This window comes from Pan troglodytes, chromosome 12 (genome assembly GCF_028858775.2).
Source record: "Pan troglodytes isolate AG18354 chromosome 12, NHGRI_mPanTro3-v2.0_pri, whole genome shotgun sequence".
NCBI lineage: Eukaryota > Metazoa > Chordata > Mammalia > Primates > Hominidae > Pan > Pan troglodytes.
In genome coordinates, this window is record NC_072410.2 from 35,606,465 (window position 1) to 35,633,378 (window position 26,914).

At 41.8% G+C, this 26,914-nt stretch overlaps 2 protein-coding genes across 3 annotated transcripts in view; one reads left to right on the plus strand and one right to left on the minus strand.

Annotated features, from left to right (window-relative positions):
- Positions 1–11,373, minus strand: part of SMYD1 (SET and MYND domain containing 1) — a 57,359-nt gene extending 45,986 nt beyond the window's left edge. The window contains exons 1-4 of the mRNA XM_063788985.1: positions 11,207–11,373; positions 7,518–7,599; positions 5,422–5,529; positions 2,810–2,892 (exon numbers count right to left, since the gene is read on the minus strand). Of these exons, the coding sequence (XP_063645055.1) occupies positions 2,810–2,892; positions 5,422–5,529; positions 7,518–7,583 (257 nt within the window). The 5' untranslated portion in view covers positions 7,584–7,599; positions 11,207–11,373. The remainder of the gene's footprint in view (positions 1–2,809; positions 2,893–5,421; positions 5,530–7,517; positions 7,600–11,206) is intronic.
- The window catches only part of KRCC1 (lysine rich coiled-coil 1), a 28,746-nt gene continuing 12,853 nt past the window's right edge, over positions 11,022–26,914 (plus strand). The window contains exon 1 of one of the 2 annotated variants that reach the window (XM_001139925.7): positions 11,022–11,273. The gene's annotated coding sequence lies outside the window, so the exon portion shown is untranslated. Of the gene's footprint in view, positions 11,274–11,354; positions 11,597–26,914 lie in introns of those variants that run through there. The other variant, XR_010149075.1, reaches the window with a different exon arrangement.

Sequence of the window (26,914 nt, forward strand, 5' to 3'; positions counted from 1 at the left end):
ATAAATAAATAAATAAATAAGAAGAAGAAACTAAACTGAGCCCTTGGCATATACATAACAGTACTATTTAGACTCCAAGGGGGCATTTTTCCTCTCCAGTATCACCTGGGGCTCCTACAGCACCCCTACTCCACAGCATGGAATTCCCTGTTCTTAGCACTGCTGGTGATGCTGGTATGCTGGAGGCAGGCTGGATACAGACAAGGCAGGCTATAAAAATAGCAACCCCCATCTCTATCTTTCTATCAAATTTCCTTTAACATGTGTCTGCCGCCAGGAAAATACCAACGTGCTCTGTCCTTCTTCTTACTCAGGAGTGAGGACACTGGAAAGACGAATCTAAAATCCCCGTTGAACTAAATGCCACTGTTCTTGGCTATCAGGCAGCTTTTACTGAGGTTTAAAAGAAATACACTTGCAGATCTGGAGCTCTGGCTTGACTTCCATGTAAGATTTTTAGTTCCTGGGATGCATCTATTTCCTGGTGGGGGTGGGGGGGGGTGCGAGTGATGGCGGGGGTGGAGGGCAGTGGGCAGGGGCATTTCCTGGATTTTTCTGAGTGTATGGTTTCTGAGTCAGATGAATCTGAGTTTGAATTCTAAGCCTGCTACTACCACTTGAGATGGAACCTGTGAAACAAGGGTGGTAATTTCTACCTCACTGGATTGTGAGAGTTAGATAATATGTATAAAGGGGATAACACAGCACTTAGCACTTCATAAAGTACTCATTAAGTGATAGCTATTCTATTTTATTTACTCTGTCACATTATCCTCCCTAAACTATCACGATGTACCAGAAATTTTAACATGTCTTCAACCAATTGAATCTCCCAAAACACCTTCGACTCTTGGAAGCATGTTGAAAGTTCATTGTCTGATCATATATCCTGATTTTTAGGTAAGAATACATAGCCATGACAGCAAGAGAATATCTCTGCAGCTTCTGATGTACCCTGAAGAGCAAAATAACTTAAGACATGTAAAGTTAGGTGCCTCAAAAAGTAAACACTGCATGCTCCCAAGGGGAAAAACAGTTCTACAAAACAGAGAGTTAAAAAAAGAGAAAGAGGCCGGGCACAGTGGCTCACGCCTATAATCCCAGCACTTTGGGAGGCCGAGGCAGGTGGATCACAAGGTCAGGAGATCGAGACCATCCTGGCTAACACGGTGAAACTCCGTCTCTACTAAAAATACAAAAAATTAGCTGGACGTGGTGGCCGGCGCCTGTGGTCCCAGCTACTGGGAGGCTGAGGCAGGAGAATGGCGTGAACCAGGGAGGCGGAGCTTGCAGTGAGCCAAGATCACGCCACTGCACTCCAGCCTGGGCAACAGAGCAAGACTCCGTCTCAAAAAAAAAAAAAAAAAAAAAAAGAGAGAGAGAAAGAAGGCCAGGCGCAGTGGCTCATGCCCATAATCCCAGCACTTTGGGAGGCCGAGGTGGGTGAATCACTTGAGCCCAGGGGTTTGAGACTAGCCTGGGCAACATGGTGAAACCCTGTCTCTACCAAAAATACAAAAAATAAACCAGGCATGGTGGCGCATGCCTGTAGTCTCATCTACTCAGGAGGCTGAGGTGGGAGGACCACTTGAGCTCATGAGGCAGAGGTTGCAGGGAGCCATGATCGTGCCACTGCACTCCAGCCTGGGTGACAGAGCAAGATCTTGTCTCAGAAAAAAAAGAGGGAAGGGGAGGGAGGGGAGGGGAGGGGAGGAGTAGCAGAGCAAGCTCTTGTCTCAGGAAAAAAGAGGGAAGGGGAGGGGAAGGGGAGGGGAAGGGGAGGGGAAGGGAGGGGAAGGGAGGGAGGGGAAGGGAGGGGAGGGAAGGGAAGGAAAGCGAAGTGAAGGGGAGGGGAGGGGTTTTCAGGAAAGGAGAGGAGAGGAGAGGAAATATTAAAAAGGTTTTTTCCCTGTAATCCCAGCACTTTGAGAGGCCAAGGCAGGCAGATCACGAGGCCAGGAGATTGAAACCATCCTGCCTAACATGGTGAAACCGCGTCTCTACTAAAAATACAAAAATTAGCTGGGCGTAGTGGCACACGCCTGTAGTCCCAGCTACTCAGGAGGCTGAGGCAGGAGAATCACTTGAACCCAGGAGGCGGAGGTTGCAGTAAGCCGAGATCATGCCACTGCACTCTAGCCTAGGTGACAGAGCGAGACTCCATCTCAAAAAAAAAAAAAAAAAAAAAAAGGTTTTTTCAATCCAGGTTGACTCCCAATGAATACCCTGTATCTACATTGCCTGGCAACTCAGGGTCTTGCAATAACTTGTCTGCCCTCAGGGGCCAGGGGCTCAGCCTGGCTCAGATGAGCTTGTTCCCCAGACTAGGCACTCTTGGAGCAGGTTCAGCCCAAGCCATGGACAAGGAAGAAATTTACCAGCCCCAAGACCATATGGAGAGAGGAAGCCCAGGACTTTAATTATACCTGTGGGCCTCAACCTTATCAGAACAATGGTTATTATATTATTAAAGGGTGGTAGACAGAATAACAGGCCCCAAAGATGTGCAGATTCTAATGCTTAGATCTGTGAATATGTTACCTTACATGGCAAAAGGGACTTTGTGAATGTGATCAAGTTAAGGATCTTGAGATGAGAAGATTATCCTAGATTATCCTGGTAGGACCAATGTAATCATGAGGATCCTTATAGGAGGAAGGCAGGAGGGCCAGGGTCAGAGGAGATGCGACAATGCAACCAAGAGGGTCAGAGTCAGAGAGATATTGAAGGGGCTACGTTGCTGACTTTAAAGATGGAAGAAGCTGCCATGAGCCAAGAAACTGGAAAAGGCCAGGGAACAGATTCTTACCCTAGAACCTCCAGACGGAACACAGCCCTGCGGACCTTGATTTCAGCCATGTAAAGTCCATTTCTGGCTTCTGACCACCAGAACTGTAAGATAATAAATTTATGTCTTTAAAGTCTCTAAATTTGTCATATTTTGTCACAGCAGCAATAGTAAATATAGTAAATATTTACTATATTAGTCTCATTATAGTAAATATTATGTAACATGCTTTTTGTTACTTTAAAGTGAAATTCTTACATAATATAATTTATTCGTTCTTATACCTAAGAAAAATGACTAGTTTAATCTAACAAAGGTGAAAGAAAATCAAAGTTAATTTGTAGTAATATCTATTTATTGTAAATTAAATGTGTAAATGTGCTCACCATGCATATGCTTGGGTACAACTATATTAGAAGATGAGATAAAATGGCTAGATGTTTGTACCTCTAAGTGGAATCACTATGATAGTGAGAACAAAAATGCAGATTGATTTTGAGGACACAAATACCATATTGTTGCCTGTGACCATAATTTTCTGAAATGGTGAGCGACTCTTAGGGGAGTTCTAAAGAAAATAAAGTATGATCTTTCTTTGGTTAACAAGGAGTTGCCTTGCTGGAAAATTCAGCGTATATTAAAACTTTACAAAAACTACTTTACGATTACTTACAAAATGGATTTCCAGACTCAGACAATCATAAACTGGCTTTTTGCCTACCTGAAAAGCATATACAGATATTTGAGGCTGTGCAGGGTGGGCAGAGAGTCTTCATTGTACCAGGCTGTCCCCTGCTTCTCAGAGGATCTAGCATCTCTGGCCAGGATTAAGGACACAGAGTTGACAGTAGTTCCCAGACTGTTGGTGGGGAAGGGGGCATAAGGCCTTCATATGTCACGTATCAACATAAATCCTATGTAAAAGTTTTTTGCCCATCTGCCTTTGCTGCAGCCCTTCCCAGTTTGTTTTTCCCCCTACTGAAATCCAACCCTTTTTTGATGACTTTGGTGCTGCCAAGAATATGCCTGTAGCATCCTGCAATTATTGTGACAAACAAAAGTTCTTCCCACATTTCTAAAATGCTTCCTATGTAGTAGATTTGCCTCCATTGAGAACTACTGGTCTTTGTCTTGAGAAAAAGCACATCTAGAGTTTTGAAAAGATTTCTTATTGATACAGGAGATAGAAAAATTATTTAGGCTGGGCACAGTGGCTCACACCTGTAACCCCAGCACTTTGGGAGGCCAAGGTGGGTGGATCACTTGAAGTCAGCAGTTCGAGACCAGCTTGGCCAACATGGTAAAACCCCGTCTCTACTAAAAATACAAAAACTAGCCAGGCGTGGTGGTGCATGCCTGTAATCCCAGCTACTAGGGAAGCTGAGGCATGAGAATCACTTGAACCTGGGAGGTGGAGGTTGCAGTGAGCCGAGATCATGCCACTGCACTCCAGCCTGGGTGACAGAGCAAAACTCTGTCTCAAAAAAAAAAAAAAAAAAAAACTATTTAGGCAGAGAGTGAGGGCAAAAGAGTGCGCAGCAGAACTTCCCTTCTAACAAAAAGCAGCCCTAGAAATCATTTCCTTCTAGCAAAGAGCAGCCTGGAAGACCGAACTGCAAACATAGATAAGGAAGCTGGAAGCTTGCACAGGGGATGCCGGCAGCTGCACCAATAGAAAAGGGCTACCTGGGGGCCAGGCATGTCCAACATGGGGCTCTGCCTTCCCTTTTTTGTTAGCATGTGTACAGTAAAAAAGAAATGGGCCACAAAGAGAAGCTCAGGTAGAGAACCCACCTGCATAATAAAAGATTGGGGTGGGGGCTGTCAGAGATTCGAGCCCTGTGCAGATGACACACCTGGTCCTAACCCATTTTTCACATCCTATGTAGATCAGACACCACCTCCCCACTAGCTCATCTATAAAACCCTCTTCATTTCAGCGTGGATCAACAACCCATTTTTCTGGGACACCTCTCTGTAGCAGAAAGCTATTCTCTTTATTTTGCCTGTTGAATTTCTGCTGTTAACCTCACTCTTTGTGTGTCCACATTCTTAATCTCCATGGCTGTGAGACAACAAACCTCAGATGTCACCCCAGACAATTAGGCTGCTTCATTATTGACCTATTGGAGATGATTGGGCAGAGAAGAAAAGATTAAGGAAGCAGGCCGGGCACGGTGGCTCTCATGCCTGTAATCCTAGCACTTTGGGAGGCCAAAGCAGGTGGATCACCCGAGGTCAGAAGTTCCAGACCAGCCTGGCCAACATGGCGAAACCGTGTCTCTACTAAAAACACAAAAATTAGCTGGGCATGGTGGTGGGCACCTATAATGCCAGCTACTAGGGAGACTGAGGCAGGAGAATCGCTTGAACCCGGGGTGGAGGACAGAGGTTGCAGTGAGTCGAGATCACACCACTTCACTCCAGCCTGGACAAAAGAGCAAAACTCCATCTCGGAGAAAAAAAAAATTCAGGAAACACATGACAGCCGATGTTGATGTCTTACATCTTGAAATATGGAAAAAGTAGATCCATTCTGCATCTCCTAAGAGATCAATCTAGGCGCCAGGGTGGACATAACTGTGTGACCATGTGATATAGTGATTAGGATCGTAGACTTGAGCTTCACAGACCTTCACAGTCATGTTTCTGTAGATAAGCCCTTCTCCACTCCAGGAAGATGTCAATTTTTCCATTGTTAGTGGTTTTAGTAAGCATCCAGGCACCTTCTTTTTTTGTATCTGAATAAACAAGGGTAGTGAGAAAGGGAGAAGAATGAAATAGCTCAAGCCAAAGAGCTCCTGGTCCAGGAAAGAGGCTGAGCTGGGAGATTTCAGACAAGGGGATGACAAAAATTACCACTAAGGAACAAGATGTCCAGGCCATCACTCTGTCTCTATTTCAGCTGAACTCCCCCCTCCCCAACACACACATACACACACAAGCCAAGAACATTCCTATGGATACCCAGCACTCCCTCACCCTAAAGAATGTGAGATGCAATTGATGCAGGATTTACGAAGCAAGGGTCATGCTGGGTCCCTAATCAAAGGTAGCTCAAAGGTAGAAGAAAGGGACATGATGAGGCCAGGAGTGGGGGCTGTTTTGGGAGAGTTATCAGTGCATCATCAAAAGGCTAGGCATGGCTTCAAGTATCCTCTTAATGTAAGAAGGGGCTCTACTTGTTAAATTGCATCATAGGTAGAATCTGTTCCCAGATGCCACTTTGCAGCCCCCAAATCTTTAACTGTAGTCTGTGTTTGTATTACTGCTCTGAGCCTTTGAGCTAATAACCTCAGAGGCCTTGAGAGAGTGAGTACATTTCCCCTGTATGTTGCAATTCAGGGAATATGTACAAATAAGTGTGAAAGAGTGTAGATAGCAATCAAATCCATGTGGTTTGCGATACGTCTTGAATCATTGGGACAGCTTGTGTGTCTGTATTAATACTGTAGCTGTTAATCTATCTATCATACCTGGAAGAGCTCCAGCCATCTCTTTGAAAGACCCACTGGCTGAGCCACACACCTGCAATGATCACCATCTAGTGGCAGATCAAAGGAGCTGCAAGATTTTACATCTGAAGACTACTTTAGTTAAAGGACAGCCCTTATCCCTGGATTTGACCTCCTTTGTACCCAGAGCTAAGGTTCAATTAGACCAAGGTCAAGGTTCCTTTACCTCCAAACTAAGAATGGTTTGTACCTTCTTTAATGGTTGGGAAAAAAATCAAAAGACTATTTTGGCCAGGTGCCGTGGCTCATGCCTGTAATACCAACACTTCAGGAGGACAAAGCAAGAGGATAGCTTGAGCCCAGGAGTTTGAGACCAGCCTGGGCAGCATAGTGAGACCTAATCTCTATAAAAAATAAACAAAATTATCCAAGCAAGTTGTTGCACGACTGTAGTCTCAGCTACTCGGGAGGCTGATGTGGAAAGATCACTTGAGCCCCAGAGGTCAAGGCTGCAGTGAGACGAAATTGTGCCACTGCACTAAGCCTGGGTGACAGAGTGAGACCCTACTTCAGAAAAAAAAAAAAAAAAACTATTTTGTGACACATGAAAATTACATGAAATTCAGATTTCAGTGACCATAAATAAAAGTGTATTAGAAAACAGCTGCACTCATTTTTTTTGCGTATTTTCTATGGCTCCTTTCACAGTGCAACAGCAGAGTTGGATAATTGCAACAGAGAACATATGGCCTACAAAGCTGAAAATATTTACTATCTGACCTTTTATACAAAACGTTTGCCAACCCATGCTTAGATTAATAATAGCTTAATACCTGGCAATGTCACATAGGCCCAGAGTTGGGGAGAAGCTCACTGCTTTCAAGTACATTCACTGACTGATTCATTCATTCATTTCATACACTGTGTGAGGGACCTGATCAAGGAAGAAGTTCTTGTGCACAGCTACCATTCACATTCCAGGGTGACAGGAACAGGTGCCCTCCTTGATTACCCATGATATCCTGCATAATTACATCCTTGACAAAACTTCACACTCTCTAGTCCATGTGTTCTTACTAAAAAAGCATGCTTGCTTCCCTCTTTCTCCCTCTGGCTCCAAGAAATCCTTAGTTGTGCAATCCTTTCCTCCCAAGAATTCCTAAGTTCACTCATCCTGCATGCATTTATCAGCCCGTGTATCAGGCACCGTGCCCACTGCCCCAGATATAAAGATGAGTAAGGCTGGGCATGGTGGTTCACACCTGTAATCCTACCATTTTGAGATGCCAAGGCAGGAGGATCACTTTAGTCCAGGAATTCGAGACCAGCCTTGTCCACATAGTGAGAGCCCCGTCTCTACAAAAAATACAAAAATTAGCTGGGTGTGGTGGAGCACACCTGTAGCCCCAGCTACTCAGGAGGCTGAGGCTGGGGGATGACTTGAGCCCAGGAGAAGGCTGCAGTTAGCCACGATCATACCCCTGCACTCCAGCCTGGGTGACAGAGCAAGACCCTCTCTCAAAAAATAAAGTAAAATAGGCGCGGTGGCTCACGTCTGTAATCCCAGGACTTTGGGAGGCCGAGGCGGGCGGATCACAAGGTCAGGAGATCGAGACGATCCTGGCCAACATGGTGAAACCCTGTCTCTACTAAAAATACAAAAATTAACTGGGCATGGTGGCACGTGCCTGTAATCCCAGCTACTCAGGAGGCTGAGGCAGGATAATCACTTGAACCAGGAAGTCAGAGGTTGCAGTGAGTCGAGATCATGCCACTGAACTCCCTCCTGGCAACAGAGCAACACTCTGTCTCAAAAAATAATAAAATAAAATAAAATAAAGATGTGCAAAATGTAGGCCCTGTCTTCAAGACATTGACCTTTAAAGGGGATTATGGAAGAGCATGTAAGGGTGGTGAGAGATAGGAGGCTAAGGGGAAGGGTATCCAGGGCTCTGAGGAACCAGCAAAAGCTTCGGAGAAGAGACAGACAAGAGAAGTAGGGAGAGTGACCAGAATCTCAGAACCAGAGGAGATCACTTCAGATCCAAGGACATGGCAGCATGTGCAGAGACATGAAGGCCAAGAAACAGCGTGACAGGTGCAACAACTACAATTGGGAGGCTACTGCAGGAGCTACAGATGCATAAGTAGTATACTTCTCTTTACCATTCTGGCACCAGACTACTGCATTTTATGTCCTAGTGTTTCATATACATTTGAAAGCTATTCTAACAGCAACATCTCTTCGAATGTGTGACATTGTTCTTTGCTTACGTTACCGCAAGTTTCATGGCACCCTTTGAGGTGGATATTGTGGCCATTTTGAAGATGAAAAAAATGGAGGTTCAGAGAAGTAAGAAATATGTCTGAGGCCTCCTTGTGAAAAACATCTCCAAAGTATAAAACCTGGAGAAACTTTGATCCACGCGCACAAGGAGACTGCACAAGAACGTTAAAGCAGCACCAACTGGAGGAGCAAAAATAGGAAACAAACTCAGTGTCTACCGAAAACGTGTAGGAGAAAGGGTAAGTAGTGGTGCATTCATAAAATGGAATATTATTGAACGGTGAAAGTGAATGAGAACCTCACATATCAGCATGAGTTAATATAAAAAAGGCCATGTAAAAAACATTGCAGATGAATAAACAATATGTATAATAACACTTATGTAAAGTTCTAAACCATGCAATGCAATATTTCATGTTACTTAGGGGTACATACATATGTAGTAAAATTCTAAAGAAATACATGGAAATGAAAAATGCTGAATTTAGAATAGTATTTATTTCTGAGGGAAAGAGAAATTCATGAGGAAGTGGAGAAGAGGGCATTCCAGAAAGAGGGAGAAGCGTATACAGTACTGTGAGTTGAGTTTTGCAATAGTGTGGTATTTACAGGAATCAGTATAGGTTTAATGTTGCTGAATCACAAGTAATAGCAGGGTAGGGAGGTAAGGGCAGTGGAAAGATAATGAGATCAGGGAGGTGCACAGAAACCTCACAGTACTCAGTTTGACCTTTTCCAACAGACACTGGGGAGCCAGTAATGACTTTTAGAGAGAACCCTTTGGCAGCAATATGGAGAGTAGACTGGAGCAGTTGAAGTCAGAGGGAGATCTTAGCACGTTTCTAGCAAGAGATGATGAGAATCTGAAATAAGGCAACGGCAATGTGACAGGAAAGTAGAGAATACCCAAAATAAACGCTTCCACAGTATACCACGAGACGTGTCCATCAACAGGAAAATCAGTGGAGTCGTGTCCAGCAGTGAAATGAACAAATTACACCTGTCTTCAACAGCTTAGACGAAATTCAAAATATTAAGTGAAACAAACAAGTCCCAGCGTACTGCATAAAGGTGTAAATCTTATAACGTTTAAAAACAATCTAAATGTGTTTTAGCCATGCCTATGTGTGATAATAAATAGAGAAAGGAAATGATGAATACAAACCAGGTTAGTGATTTCTTTGGGAAACAGGGGATGAGATGATGAGATATATACATACATACATATTTGTGTGTATAATGTATATTATAGATGTACATGCTGAAAGAGCAACAGGGAGAGAGAGAAAAAGGTCATTTATGGACCAATGATGACGACGTATGATGACAAAGGATTGTGCTGAATCTACTCTGTGTATTTAGGGTATAATAAAGGAAAGATTATTACTGAGGCTTTATTGTAAAGATCATAAAATGTTTTGTTTTACTTATATTCCTTTTCTTTGTCTTTTTCTTCCTCCATGCATGCTTGCTTGCACGTAGTCATTTCAGTAGAGGGTAGTCACTAGTGATTGATTAACTTCATAGCCTAACCCCAGAGTGCTGGCAAGATTGATGAACTTGTTTTTCTTTTAAAGAACAATGGACCTGGCACGGTGGCTCACGCCTGTAATCCCAGCACTTTGGGAGGCCGAGGTTAGTGGATCACTTGAGCCCAGAAGTTCAAGACCAGCCTGGGCAACATAGTGAGACATCCCCACCGCCTGCCCAATCTCTATAAAAAATGAACAAAAATCACCCGGGCATGTGTGCATGCCTGCGGTCCCAGCTACTTGGGAGGCTGAGGTGAGAGGATCGCTTGAGCCTGGGAGGTCGAGGCTGCAGTGAGTGGTGATCCCACCACTGCACTCCAGCCTGGGCGACAACGCGAGACCCTATCACAAACAAAACAACCATGACCCTTAGGTCACGCAGACCTCCTTGATGGTCCAGATGGGGCATCATCTAATGGGGCAGATGAGACCTAGAGTCCCAGGGAGGAAACAGCTTTGATCATGGGGGATCCCACCCTCTGTATTCTTACCTTACTCATAAAAGCCCCCCAGTTACGTTCTAAGGCATGTCAGTATTTGAGAGACTTCTCCCGCTCTCTCGCTTTGGCCAAACGGAATAAACCTTCCCCCGCTCCTAAGCACTGAATGTGTCGGTGTTTGGCTTACTGCGCATTTGTTACACGAACCTATATTGTAGGTTCTGTTGATAAGGCAACAGATCATGTATTTTTGAGATACTTTGAGGGTGGAACTGTAAATTTCCAGTTTTTTTTTTGTTTTTTTTTTTTTACTCAGTTGGCTTTATATTCATTCTCCCAAGGCGAGCGAGCGACCCCCACGAACTTTTCCTTGCCCCAAAAAGGAGGGCAGACGGACAGGATCAAAACCAGTCGCGCCAGCAAAACATTAGAGCCGCGCCGGGAACTGCCAGGCCAAGCGGGCGAAGCAAGCAGCAAGGCGGGGCTCAAGAGGCTTCCTGGGCGCTGGGCTGGCCGCGCAAGCGCAGTAGCGCGCCTCGCCGCCATGGCGTCTGTGCTGTCCAGTCATAAGCCGGTAGTGGCGGCGACTTCCCCTCAGGAAGCCGGGTCTCCGCCTCCTCCTCCCATCCCGCCTGCTCGGCGGCGGAGGCGGCGGTGGCGGCAGCGGTTGTTCCTGCCTCTCCGCCACCTCCACCGCGGCTTACCCCTGGCCGGCGGCGTTGGCGGGGCGGGGGACAGTAGTTGTAGACGCCCGCCCCTGCCTCAGAGAAGGTGAGTTCCCGCCCCGGCGGCGGGGGCGGCCCGGTCTTCAGCCCCTCAACTCCTGCGCTCCAGGACAGGCCTCGCGCGCCCAGCCCGCCGGGCGCGCCCCGAGTGTGCGAAATGGCCGACCAGGGCGCGGCCCGAGTCCCGCGCACCCCTCACCGGCCGCCGCCCCCGGAAAGAGACGCCAGGGCTTCCGAGTGGAGTGCGGAGGGAAGGGGCGCTCGGCTTGCGGAGGAAGCCGAGGTCGGAGTGGGAAACTAGGGGCGACCAAGAGGAAATCTAGACCCGGAGGAAATCTAGACCCGGAGCGTCAGGGAAAGGGAAGTGGGGTGAGGAAACTCGAAAATTGAGGGGACAGGGATAAATAGAGAAAAGCCCAAACGTGGAAGAGAGTAAGCTTCCGTTTGGTGAAGTTCAGCATCCTGGAAAGTAGAGACTTTGACGTAGGACGCTTAGGGAGAGGTGGATTTAGGAATCGGGGAAAGCAGGAAGTAGCGGGGCCCTTGGGGGAAGAGAAGAGGGGATGAGGTTTAGGGGGGGATCACTTTGGAGTTATCCTAGGCTTTTGAGGATATGGCCCTGTAAGACAAGCTTCTAAGATTTATAGGCCCGTCTTGATAGTGATCTGGGGTTTTATGTGTGTGTGCTTTTAATCCTCTGATTTAGAGACGGAGGTCTCGCTGTGCCCAGGCTGGAGTGCAGTGGCGCGATCATAGCTCGCTGCAGCCTCCAGCTCCTGGGCTTAAGCGATCCTTCTGCCTCAGCCTCCGGAGTAGCTGGGACTACAGGCGCGAGCTACCGCGCCCAGCTGAGTTTTAATATGTACCTACCAATGTCAGAGATACACGAAGCTGGACATTAAAGCGTTGAAAAAGGATTTTATTCCGCAACTGCTGACAGAGGGGAAAGGCTGAGCTCCATTCCTATTTTCACCGAGATGACTGCGAGTTTTAAAGGGAGATGAAGGGAGTAGGGAGTGGGAAGAGAGGGCTCAAGTAGAGTCAGGGAGGTGAAAAATTACAAAGTGCTGGTCACTGTAAAAACGCAAGTAGGCCAGCTGTGTCTCCTATCTGGGAATTATCTAAGATAAAATACTATCCTCCCACAGAGACTGGGAGTCAGGCCCAGTCCTTCCTGGTTACATTTCAGAGCGATGGCTTTCAGGTCCTTGAGAAAGACACTCCTGAGTTGTAAGAGGTACAAACACATCTCAAAGGAACAGAGGAGGATTCGTAGTTGTGAGCCCTTTTTAGTAAATGCCTTTTAAAAGGGAAGTCAGGGAGCTGTTATTAGGTGTTGGCTAGAACAAACAGTAAAAATATTTTTGACAGCCTGGCTTCTCCAACAGGAACTCAAAAGAGGGCTGGATTGCCCTCATGGACGTGGGCTTAGGCTTCTAGAGGCCATGTTAAATTTTGGTCGACTCTCCAAGGATGGGGAGAGCTTTTGCAGTTCTCCAACACATTGCCCCTAACACAAAATGCTATTTCTTATCCATCTTAATCTAAGAGATGTTTGAGTTCTTACTATAATAGTTCTATATGTCTGCAAACAGCCTGCTGGTTGCAAATCATGAGATAAGGCTTAAAGCAGTTTTGGGAATGATTTTAGTTGATAGTGCTTGATCCCACTGCAGAAGACCTAAGTAAAACAGTCAGCCGTGTTCAGTATCAAATTTTTTAGTATTTGCTGTGTTGCCTTATGTTGCTTTTTGTCTTCAGAGTGAAAGATGATGGGAGCCAGAATATTGTAGAATAATTTAGATTCCTTTTTCCAAGAGAGACACCTATAAATATAACCCCATAAAAATACTGATTTCTTCTTTATCCTTTTTCATGATGAGATATTGTATTTTGTGTGTTATCCCATAATATTTTACACAATTGACTTTGTGTCTATTGACTTTGGAGAACTGGCGGAGGAGTAAAATATTGCAGATTTCTTAAAACATTTTTGTAAGCACTTTTTCTGTTCACTAAAAATGGGGATTAGTCATTGCAACTAAATGATGAGACTATTAAGTTCTCTTAGTGAAGGCAGTTTTGGAAGACTAGATTTAGTGTCTTCAGTCAGCCTGGATTATTTTGCTTTTATAACACATTTCCTGCCTCTCACTAATAAATAAGCCTGAGCAGTTAAAAGACTACAATTCAGTTTGGCTCACATGGCCAGACCACAGGAAGATTTGGAAACAACTTGTCGTGGAAAAAAGCTTTTTGGCAGACTCAGCATGTGTTTTTGTTTTTGATTTTGCAATGACTTTAAATATGTGCAAAAGACTTTAAAAGATGTCAGTTCACACAGTACTAGCAGTAACTTTTCTATTCCACTTCAGGGTGGTAAAATGAGAATACTGGAATAGGAGTCTGACTAGTTATAGGTTCTAGTGCTAAGTTTCTCCTACAGCTAAATGACCCTGAGTAAGTCCCACACTTTCTGGATTTGAGTTTGGTCATCTGTCTGTGGGGGAATTGGACTAGCCCAGTGACTCTCATCTAGGAATGATCGTACCCCCGAGAAGACCTCTGATAATGCGGAGATATTTTACGTTGTCATCATTGAGCAGAGAGGGAGAAGAGCCAATCATAATTCCAAGAGACACAATCCTGAATGTTGAAATCCTGAAAGATGAAAATCCCTAAAGTCTAAAATCCTCAAAATCACAGTCACAAAAGACCAAAATATTGAAAATAATAAATCTGGGAAAAGTACTTTTTTTACTTCTTTAAAATATGTTTGTTTACATTTTTAAAGGGGGATTTATTTAAGAAACAAAAACATGACAACACTTCGTAGGTCATTTCACGCAATGAAAGGCAATAGTAACATTTTGCAGACAGAAGTATACTAACAGTCACAACATGCATGTAACAGTTATGAGCAGATGAACTGTATTCATGAAGAAGTAGATCAAAAAGGGAAATGTATAAAAGCATGTCACAATGGTTGGTAGTCGTGTGCACCTAGCTTTATAACTGGTCATCTGAAATACTGTGACAAGTCTTTTGATGAGATAGATCAAAAACTATAATGGGTCACTCACTGTTCACTTACACAGTTGCCTAAAGGGCTGAAACCTCAAGAAATTAAACTATAATGGGTCACTCACTATTCACTTATGCAGTTGCCCAAAGGACTGAAACCTCAAGAAATTTTTATCTTTCACAAATGCAGATATGCAAAAGACATTTCTTATCTCTTCATTTATTGAGGAAGTTTCAGCGTTTTAAGGTACATGCACAGTGCTTACACACAAAGTCAGTGTTCTGATAATGTACTTTCATGAAGTCAAATTTGCAAAAAATGCGTAAGACAAATTAGAACTCTCAAAGTCTCTGCAGTTTACACTTCCAGTATTGGACATGATGCAAAGATGAAATACATAGCATGGTGAATTATTTTTTTTTAAAAAGTCTGACAGTTTAAGATAGTGGAAAAAAATAATTTGGCAAATGAGAAAATGTATTACAGGAATAGATTATGGGCAGTTGCACAGAGATAGTCCATGAAAGCTGCCCTAACATGCAGCTATCCTGCAATTGGGATTTTGGCCTTTTGGGATTTCAACATTTGGGATTATCTTCTAAACCCACGAGGAACATGGTGAGCAAGTTCAGGTGCTACCAGCACCTACTTGGCATAGGCCAGAGATGCCACAAATATCCTAAAATAAACAAGACAGTTCCCACACTCACACAGCAATGGATTATCCTACTCATAATGCCAGAAGTGTCGAGGTTGAAGAACCCTGCACCAACCAAACTCAGTTCTTTTACAGCTTTAAAATTGTGAACTGATTTAACACATCTGTGTTGGTATTCTTTCCATGGCTTGACATGGCTGGGTACTAAAATTGTAATTCATAAAGCATATGAAACTTTGACCTATAATGGCTGACATTCAAAAAGTAATCTCAGATGACATTCAGAGTAATCTCTGTTAAGATTGAGACTATTCACTAGAATTTCAAAAACAATATAATTGTTACCTAAAAAATTACCTATTGTCCCTTTACTTCCGGTAAATATCTTTCATTAAAATTTCAGTTACCGCCACTTGACAATTGGCAAATATTTGATATGTCACACTATCTAAAACATGGCTAGGACTCAATATATTTTTATTTTAGGTATTTATAAGAGTTAATTGCCAATGGAAAAAAGGTTGCTTGCACTTAGCTAGAATTTTTTTAAGACTTTGTTAGCAGATTCCTCCAAAGGTATCAAAGAATTGTCATGTTTCCAGTTATTAAAATTCTACTCTCACTTTCAAAATTCTGATAGGACCATTAAAACTGATTTGAAGAGCATCTGCTAATCCATTTTCACCTATACCTATAGCACCCTTCTGAGGAACTCCTCTGTATTGGTCTTGATAAAGAGCAAATATCAGTAAGGATTAAAAATTGGCAAAGGTTGCGCATGGTGGTTTATGCCTGTGATCCCAACACTTTGAGAGGTCAAGGCCAGAGGATTGCTTGAGCCCAGGAGTTTGAAATCAGCTTGGGCAAAATAGTGAGACCCTGTCTACAAAAAATAAAAATAAAAATTAGCCAGGCATGGCCCCGCATGCTTGTAGTCCCAGCTACTTGGGAGGCTGAGGTAGGAGGACTGCTTGAGTCCAGGAGATTGAGGCTACGGTGAGCTGTGATCACACCACTACACTTCAGCCTGGGTGACAGAGCAAGACCCTGTCTCAAAAAAAAAAAAAAAAAAAAGCAAGTAAGGAAGATATAGAAGGCATAAGGTTACAAATAGGAAATGGAAAAAATTAATCACAAAAATCCAAAGAAACACCATGTTTCCATAGTTAAAAGAAATAGACATACTTAGAATTTATTATTGTGGTGTCAAGATTTTCCAGGACACTTTGTAATTTAATTGGTGAAGTTTCTCAAACACTTTTGAGAGTTAAAAAAAGTTTCACTAAATAATGGTATTCCTGAGTAATCATAGTAAAAACAAAACTACAACAAAAATTCTTGGTTATCTACCTGTTTTTATTATTTATTTATTTATTTTATGAGACAGAGTCTCTGTCATCCAGGCTAGAGTGCAGTGGTACAATCTCGGCTCACTGCAACCTCTCCCTCCCTGGTTCAAGTGATTCTCTTGCCTCTGCCTCCCATGTAGCTGGGATTACAGGCATGCACCACCATGCCCAGCTAATTTTTGTGTTTATTAGTAGAGACAGGATTTCACCGTGTTGGCTGGGCTGGTTTTGGACTCCTGACTTCAAGTGATCTGCCTACCTCAGCCTCCCGAAGTGCTGGGATTACAGGTGTGAACCACCGCACCCAGCTCTACCTGTTTTTAAGAAAAAAAAAAAAAAAATTGACTCGGTTTTGGAGTGAAGGACATTTCTGGCTACTTATTGAGTAACTAACTCATTTACATAGTAATTGCCTAAAAATATTTTCCTTTGTTTCCATGATATTAAGCGGAGACTCAAGTTAAACAACATAAAGAAAATCTAGCTAATAACCCTTCTTAAGTTTATTCAGAAAACATTTTTGAGTTCCTGTTATGTGCCAGATACTATACTTGGTACTAAGGGTATACAGATGAATTAGGCCAGCCCTTTTATAGGGCTCAATAGTAGTATTTATTAATGAAATTAGGGAGAAAAATAAAGAGCAATTGGAGAAAATGTAGTTTTAAATATGGATTAGTCGGACTCCTGAGATATCAGGAGTAGTTCATTGTTTTGCATAAATATGTGCTCTGCACATGACATGTTTGTTACAGGCACACCAGAGCACATTATGTTAATGTAAATCTGAAGTTGGCAGCCTGGAAGAATGATTAGAGAGTGTGTCTGGAGAAACATTAACGATTATTTGTTAGTTACAGACTTGCTGCCTTTATTAGGTGTCAGTAAGTGAAAATATTAACTAAGCATGTTAAAATGACTAAGAATTGCCCCTACTATATTCACCACATATGTTAGGACAGAAGTGTTGATCTCAGTTTTTGTTTGTTTTTGTTTTTCTTTTGAGACAGGGTCTCACTCCGATTGCCCAGGCTGGAGTGCAGAGGCACAATTTCAGCTCACTGCAGCCTCGACTTCCCCAGGCTCAGGTGATTCTCCCACCTCAGCCTCCTAAGTAGGTGGGACTACGGGCACATGCCACCATGCCCAGCTAGTTTTTTTGTATTTTTAGTAGAGACGGGGTTTCACCATGTTGCCTAGGCTGGTCTGGAACTCTGGACTCAAACGATCCACCTACTTCAGCTTCCCAAGGACGTGAGCATTGATACGCTTCCCCCTTCTTACAAACCCATTCACATTAACTAACCCATTAGAAGGAATGGCGCATGTTTGATGTTCTTTGATGTAGGATATCTGCCTTGGATCCAAGTAAAACTAACTTCACAAGCATGATCCCTGAGCTAGCTAGCCATAGAGTACTTATGATTATTGGCATTCAAAGACTTACTTTAAATAAAAAGATAAATTTGACACTAAACATGTACTCCCAATTAATGATTTTGTTACTTCATTTGTATTTTGTCATTGGGAATATGCCATAATAAACCCTTAGTTATTTTTGTAATTGTTGTATTAATGTAAAGTAGCTAGAACATGGCAAACTGTAGATCAGACACTAGTCTCATTTCCTGAAAAAGCAAGATTAACAATGAGCATTATATTATAGCAAAGAGTATTCATGCTGTTGACAGGTATTGGGCTGCATTGTTACCCCAATTAAGTTCTCTGAAAACACTTTAAATAGGATTTGACCTCTGGGGAAAAAAGGAATCAAACAACATGTTTTGGCAAAGATAACAGAATCAGTTGCCTAGTCTCCCAAAATTTAGTGCTGTGCTCTGCATGGTCTTTACTAAGATTAAGATAGTACTGGATTACAGAACTCCCTAAGAGCAGGCATAAAACAAGGATGTCCATTCTCACCGCTTCTATTCATTATTGTACTAGAGCGCCTAGCCAGTACATTCAGGCAAGAAAAATAAAAGGTTTACAGATTGGCAAGAAATAATACTGTCTTTATTTGCAGAGTATATGATCATCTATGTAAAAAGCCCCATAGAATCTAGGAAAAGGCAACTAGAATAGTGAGTTCAGCAGGGGAGTAAAGTACAAGTTCTATATATATAATCAATAGTATTTCTAAATGCCAGCAAAAAGCTATTAGAAACATTTTTTTAAAATACTATTTACTGTTATATCAGAAAACAAAACTGCATTCATAGGCCTTCTCATAAAACATAAGATACTTTTAGATAACTTCAATAAAATATATTGAGGCCAGGCCCAATACACCTGTAATCCCAGCACTTTGGGAGGCCAAGGCAGGTGGATCACTTGAGGTCAGGAGTTAGAGACCAGCTTGACCAACATGGTGAAACCCTGTCTCTACTAAAAATACAAAATTAGCCAGCCATGGTAGCGCACGCCTGTAATCCCAGCTACTCAGGAGGCTGAGGCAGGAGAATTGCTTGAACCCAGGAGGTGGAGGTTGCTGTGAGCCGAGATCCCACCACTGCACCCCAGCCTGCGCAACAAGAGTGAAACTCCATCTCAAAAAAAAAAAAAAAAATACACTGAAAATGACATAACATTGCTGACAGAAAAAAAGGTGCAAATGATGGAGAGATATAAAATGTCTCCTAATATATGTTAGTGAGTTAGATTGAAAAGTCTAGGACCATGTCAGTAATTTGGTGTATTTATTACAGAGGAAGAAGAAGTAAGCTACTGACACCTAAAATATAACCAAATTAGCATCCTAATTTTGCTCATAAAATTTTTTCCTCAAAGATTAAAGATATTTAGTAACCATTTAAAAACCTATTATGCTGGCCAGACATGGTGGCTCATGCCTGTAATCCCAGCACTTTGGGAGGCCGAGGCGGCAGATCACTTGAGCTCATGAGTTTGATACCAGCCTGGGCAACATGGTGAAACCCCGATTCTACTAAAAATACAAACAATTAGCCAGGCGTGGTGGTGTGTGCCTGTAGTCCCAGCTACTCGGGAGGCTGAGGTGTGAGGATCACTTGAGCCTGGGAGGCGGAGGCTGCAGTGAGCCGAGATCACGCCACCGCACTCTAGCCTGGGAGACAGTGAGACCCTGTCTCAAAAAAACACAAACCTATTATGCTGTTATGATTAAATGCCATTATCACAACAGGTCATGCTGTGAGGCATGAAAATTTTTATTACATTTTTTATTCAAATTCAGTTGATTTATTCATCAAACATGAGATGTCTGAAAAACATTTCATATGGTGCAAGAGTTAAATTAGGCAGGGCACAGTGGCTCATGCCTGTAATCCCAGCAGTTGGGAGGCCAAGGCAGGAGGATCGCTTGAGCCCAGGAGTTTGAGACCAGCCTAGGCAACATAGCAAGGCCCTGTTCTTTAAATAAATAAATAAAATAAATAAATAAATAAATAATTCAGCGTCAAGTTGCGTTTTGTGAGAAAGATGTTCAAAAAGTCAAATTCAGGTTTTGCTGTTTCTAAAAGGTAGGTAGAATGTAACAGATTGGTAAATCTAGAATTAAGAAAAGTAGAACGATTCCTAGTATTTAAGATATGAAGCTCTTTTTAGACAGTTTTGAATTATGAGTCATGTGTTTCATATTTAATACAGTAGTTGATGTGCAGTTTTTGTTACTTTAACTTTCACAGTGGTTTTACATATTTTTACTGAAATAAAGACCTGGCTGGGCATGGCGGCTCATGCCCATAGTCCCACTGCTGTGGGAGGCTGAGGCAGGTGGATTCCTTCAGCCCAGAGGTTCGAGACCAACCTGGGCAACAAAGCAAGACCTCATGTCTGCAAAAAAAATACAAAAAATAAGCTGGGCTTGGTGGCAGATGCCTGTAGTCCCAGCTACTGGGGAGGCTGAGGCAGGAGGATCAATTGAGCCTGGGAGGTTGAGGCTGCTGTGAGTCGAGATTGCACCACTGCACTCTAACCTGGGTGACAGAATGAGACCATGTCTCAAAAAAACCAAACAGAAAGTTGGTTCAAAATCAGAGCAATTAGAAAAGAGAGTAAGGATCAGGTCCATCCTTCAGCTTCCATAAAGACAGTCCCTCTAAAACATCAGTTAGCTTGAAATACAAAGAATTAGGTACTCCTTTCAGATACTTCTGCCTTGTTTATGGGTAACCTTATTTGTCTTTCTGTAGTTACTAGACTAATTGGTTGGGAGAACATCTCACTATGTCAGTTAAATAGACAAAATCCTGAACCACAATACAAATAGTTCATCCATACAGCACTTACCTTGTTCCATGCATTCTTCTAAGTGCTTTGCATGTATTAATTTCTATAAGGACCACAACAACTTTTTGAGGTATATGTTATGTCTCTATTTTAGAGGTAAGGAACCTAAGGCGGAGAGGTTGAGAAGCTTGACCAGGGTTACATAACTTAATAAGTGGCAGAACTGATTCCAGGCTTCCTATATCTGTTTCACTCAAAGGAGCAATGGAGCTAAGTAACAGTATTACAGTCACTAGTTCTTAGTAGTGCCTGAAGTGACTTAACCTTTGTTGGGTGGATGATCTTTCTGGAAACAAAGCCAACATTTCAAAATCAGTTTAAGGTAGAATTATCTCTTATTCCAAAAAAAGTTTAAACTCCTTTAGTTACTTTATTGAGGTACATTTTACTTATAATAAACTCCACATATATAACATGTACAATTCAGGCCGGGCACGGTGGCTCACGCCTGTAATCCTGGCACTTTAGGAGGCTGAGGTGGGTGGGTCACCTGAAGTCAGGAGTTTGAGACCAGCCTGGCCAACATGGTGAAACCCTGTCTCTACTAAAAATACAAAAATTAGGCATGGTGTCTCATGCCTGTAATCCCAGCTACTCGGGAGGCTTAGACACAAAAATTGATTGAACCCAGGAGGCAGAGGTTGCAGTGAGCCAAGATTGCACCACTACACTCCAGCCTGAGCGACAGAGTGAGACTCTGTCTCAAAAAAAAAAAAAAAAAAGTACAATTCAATGAATTTGTGATAGGTGTATGCTCCCATGAAACCACTATCATAAGCAAAATGTCAAACATTTCCATCAACCCCAAAAGTACTTATGCCCCTTTACAATCCATTCGCCCCTCTACCTCTATCCCTGGGCAACCATTGATCTGCTGCTATTACTAGAGATTAGTTTGCATTTCTAGAACTTTTTATAAATAGAATCATACAGTAGATACTCTTTCATGTCTGTCTTTCACTCAGCGTGATGGTTTTGAGATTCATCTGTGTTGCATGTGTTGCTGTTTTGTTCCTTTTTATGTCTGAATAATTGTATGGGTATATATCACATTTTGCTTATCTGTTCAGCTGTGGATGGACATTAGAGTTGTTTCAGGTTTTGGCTGTTACAAATAAAGCTGCTGTGAACATTCATAGACAAATCTGCATGGATATGTTTTCATGTCAAATACACAGTAGTAGAATGGCTAGGTCATATGGTAGCTATGTATTTAACTTTATAAAAAATTAAGCTGGGTGGCTGATAATTTTTTACAGTGGCTCACACCTGTAAACCCAGCACTTTGGGAGGCCAAGATGGCCAGATTGCTTGAGCCCAGGAGTTAGAGACCAGCCTGGGCAACATGGCAAAACCTCATCTCTACAAAAAAAAAAAAAAAGTACAAAAAATTAGCCAGGCATGATGGCATGAACCCATAGTCCGTCTACTCAGGAGGCTGAGATGGAAGGATAATTTGAGCCCAGGAGGTCAAGGCTGCAGTAAGTTATGATCATGCCACTGCACTCTAGCATGAGCTACTCCATCTCCAAAAAAAAAAAAAAAAAAAAAAAAAATTATCAAACTCCTTTGTAAAATTATTGTACCATTTTACATTTTAGCCAGCAATGTATGGGAGTTCTAGTTATTTAACATCTTTACCAGCACTTGTTATTCTTAGTCCTTTAATTTTAATCATTCTAGTGAGAGTGTAGTGGTATCTCTTTTTTTTTTTTTTTTTTTTTTTTTTTTTACTGGACAGCATGGCTCTTTTCAGTTTATTGCATGAAGAAGTTACGTTAGTCCAAGTTAAAAGCAGACCCCTCATTGTGGTTTAATTCATATTTACTTAGTCATTAGTATATATTCTTTTCTGAAGTATCTGTTCAGACCTTTTGCCCTTTTTAAATTGAGTTTGTCCTATAATTGAGTCATAAAAAGTCTTTATATCTTCTAGATGTAAGTCCCTTGTCTGATACGTTAGTTGAGAATATTTATCCTATATTCTGTGGCTTGATTTTTTTTTTTTTTTTTCTTTTGTAGAGACAAGGTCTTGGTACATTGCCCAGGCTGGTCTTGAACTCCTGGACTCAAGTGATCCCTGCTGCGCTGTCCCCCTAAAGTGCTGAGACTGCAGGCATTAGCCACTGTGCCCAGCCAGTTTCCATTTTTTTAATGGAGAGATATGTAAAACATGGAGATCAGAAAATGTTTCAGATTTTTAAGGAGGAGAAATGGATTCCAGAATGTAGACTGAGAAGTTTTACATCAGGAAGGCAGCATGCCACAAGTCAGTAACAGATTATGGAGCCAGACTGCCTTGTCATTTACTAACTGCAACCATGGACATGTTCCTTAACCTTTCTGTGCTTCAGTTTCCTCTTCTATAAAATATAGAAAGTAATTGTACTGAGCCCATAGAGTTCTTATGAGGATAAAATTAGTAACGTGAGGCCGGGCGCAGTGGCTCACGCCTGTAATCCCGGCACTTTGGGAGGCTGAGGTGGGTAGATCACCTGAGGTCAGGAGTTGGAGAGCAGCCTGACCAACGTGGAGAAGCCCCATCTCTACTTAAAAAAATACAAAAAAATTAGCTGGGCTTGCTGGCACATGCCTGTAATCCCAGCTACTCGGGAAGCTGAGGCAGGAGAACCGCTTGAACCCGGGAGGCAGAGATTGCAGTGCGCCAAGATGGTGCCATTGCACTCCAGCCTAGGCAGCAAGAGCAAAACTTCATCTCCAAAAAAAAATTACTATGTATAAGTGCTTGAAACAGTACCTAATACATTGTAAGGGCAATGCTGTAAAAGTGTTACAGGACAGATTATTAATAGGTCGCTTGTGAATGTGATACTTTGAAATAAACATTAAAAGGCAATATGGATTTATTGAAAACACAAGTCATGCCATGCCTAGTTTCTTTTATGAAAGATTACTAGTAAATCAAAAGAATGTTGCAGGACCATATTTCTTTAGTGAGCATAATGAGATTCCCTGAGGTTTCTGAGATACAAGATTGTGCCAGGAATATACTTGAAGTTTAATTGGCATAATTTATTCAGAGATTAAATAATGACTTTTTATATGAAATGGAAGTTTTAAGACTAGAGTTCAAGAAGTTCATGAGTTGTTAAGGTAAACCATGAAACTTGAAATACTTCTGCTGTGTGTGTGATTGATCTCTTTAAGCTGTAACCCCTAGACCTCCTGACTACAAGAGTTTACTCCTATCTGCCTATAGATTGTTTTGGTCAAAATGATTGAGATTGAGAACCACTGCTGTAGAAAGGATGGTTACAATTTTAGAAGGGCATTTCCTGTATTTCAAATATCAACAAAATGGAAAAATAAGACTTCAGTGTAGTACAAACAGATCAGACCCATAAGAAGGAGAGTAGTAGGGAGTAGAGTGGAGAAGCATAGTGTTCAAAAAGATGCTGAATTTGATTTTGAAATAAACTCAGATGTTATCAAGTTATTAATATCTTTCTAATTAAACCCATAGATTGCTAATAAATAGATAAATCCTAGATGCAAGAAGAGAGTAGATTCTTTGTAGCATGCCATAGGTATTATCTTGCCCTTATCCTGCTTAAAGTTTTCACCAGTAATGTGAATGAAGTCATAGACTGAATGCATATAAAAAGTATGTGTGGGAGCCATAGCAAATACCAAGATTAAGATCATTTGAATTTTAAAAAATTCTCAGGTGGCTGCGGTGGCTCACAACTGTAATCTCAGCCTTGGGGAGACCAAGGGAGGAGGATCGCTTGAGGCCAAGAGATCAAGACCAGCTTGGGCAACATAATGAGATTCCCATTTCTACAAAATATTATTTAAAATTAGCTGGGCATGCTAGCACATGCCTATAGTCCTAGCTATTCTGGTGGCTGAGGCGAGAGGATCACTTGAGCCCGGGAGTTAAGGCTGCAGCGAGCTATGATCATGCCTCTGCACTCCAGCCTCAGGGACTCTGGTTTTTTAAAGAAAGAAAGAGAGAGGTGGGGTGGGCGTGGGCAGTCAAAGAAAAGAAACAAAGAGAAACCTCACTTAGGAATAGTGGTCTAGGCCGGGTGCAGTGGCTCACGCCTGTAATCCCAGGACTTTGGGATTCCGAGGGGGGTGGATCATGAGGTCAGGAGATCGAGACCATCTTGGCTAACACAGTGAAACACTGTCTCTACTAAAAATACAAAAAATTAGCCGGGTGTGGTGGCAGGTGCCTGTAGTCCCAGCTACTCAGAAGGCTGAGTCAGGAGAATGGCGTGAACCTGGGAGGTGGAGCTTGCAGTGAGCTGAGATTGTGCCACTGCACTCCAGCCTGGGGGACAGAGGGAGACTACATCTGGGAAAAAAAAAAAAAAAAAAGATAATGGTCTAAACCCATAACAAGATGAAGTATTAATTCCTGCATTTAGAAAAATAATTCAGTCAACATCCATATCACATGGGAGAAGATAGCCAATATCGGGGGGGAGAGATGCTACCTCCAGGATTTTAACAATTGTAAAGGTCATTAGAAACCAATAATATGATGACTATTTAAAAAATAACTAATGCTAAAATAAAATGGTAAGGATGAAAATAATGTCCAGGTTAGAGGAAGAGATAATTTCACTTTACTCCACAACAATCACAGTCTGTGTTCTTCAAACTATATAATGCTGCAACCTTTGTAATGAGTAAATATATAGTAATCACTATGCAAGTGAAAGAGAGGTGATGTCAAAATTTTCTGAGGAAAGATTTCTACAAATGCCTAGAGTTCACTACCGAGCTTTCTTTCCTCTAGTGGTTCCTGTTACCCATCATGTGTACTGAAGTTTGATACATATACAATTAGTTCAGGGACCCAACTGTTTTAATTTGTAAGGAATTTCAAGGTACATAAAACATCTGCAGGTTGTTTAAACCCAACTTGACATAGAGGTATTAAACACATAGAAGAATGGAACAGGAAAGGAGAGATGTGCAAGATACTATACATTTGATAGAATCTGGATTTGTTCCAAAATCAAATTCACTGCTTTTTGAATGCTTAATGCTTATTCATTCCACTCCCTACTTCTCTCCTTCTGGGGGATAACAACAACAGTAACAACTCTTCTTCCTCTTCCTTACTTTCTCTGTCAAAGATAACTTTACCCAAGATCAAGGCCTTAGAATTGTCTCTGCCCCCACTCTCCTGTCTATCTGCTCTTCCCAGCTATCACAAATTCCTTTGATTCCACCTTTAGAATATCTCTCATATTCTTCCCTTCCTTTCTGTTAGCTCTGCTACTTTTTTGGTGCAGCCCAATAATCTCTTGCCTGCAACAGCTACCTAACAATATCTCCATTTTGAGTCTCTTTTTCTTCCCCTATTGACTGCAGAATTAAATCCAAATGTCCAAATAAGGCATATTATGATTTAGCATTATTCCACCTTTAGCACTGTCTTTCACTACCTTTATGCATGTCTTGTTTTATCTAAAGCAGAAATGCCTTTTCTAATGCCCTTCTGTCCTCCAGAATACCCTTTCTTTACTCATGTTTTTTTCTCTAAATTTTACCCATCTCCTTAAGTGTCCATTCAGAATCTATTCTTTTCCACAAACCCCTCACCAAGAACACATTATACCTTCTTATGTCTTACAGCACTTTACACATTTTTGTCTTGCATCATAGTTCTTTGCATATCATTTTTTACAAAATTATGAATTCCTCAATATTAACAATTGTCTTGTTCACTTATTCCCAATGTGTGGAACAGCTATGTGTAATGTAAGGGAAAGGGTTGAGATAAACCAAGGTTTAATATCTGCCTTTATCAAATAGCACATGTGGCAACATATTTTAATTTCTTTAAATCCCAATATCCTAATCTTTATGAGAAATTCTTGCAAAAGTAAAAAACTGAAACAATAATCTGTTGTTTGGCATACAGTAGGCATTCGATAAGGTTCATCTCTTTTTTCCTATCCTTTCCCACAGTACTCACCAGAGTACCTTGAAGACAAACTCAATAAGTAGTGATAAAGTTTAATAAAGTCCAAAAGCATGGAGAACTTGAACTAAATAATGTTATAGGTATTGAAAAATGAAAGAATAGCTTTGAAAATATTATAAAGCTAGAACAGACATGACTCAGGAGGAAAATGGCTGAGATTTTGAGCTTGAGAATATTTTGCTATTTAACATAAAAAATGAGAGCTTAGTTGGCAAAGGAATTAAAGGTAACCCCAAGTTTCTTACCTCAGCTTACAACATTGCCTTTTAGAAATGCCTGGTTGGTATTAAGGGTTGAACCAGGAAGGAAATTATTGTTCTATTTTAAGATATCTTGAGCTTCTAAATAACTAGTCCTCAGTAAACTTTCCATGTATTCTGATTTGTTTGTCACCAAAAGACAGTATTTACCTGTTCTT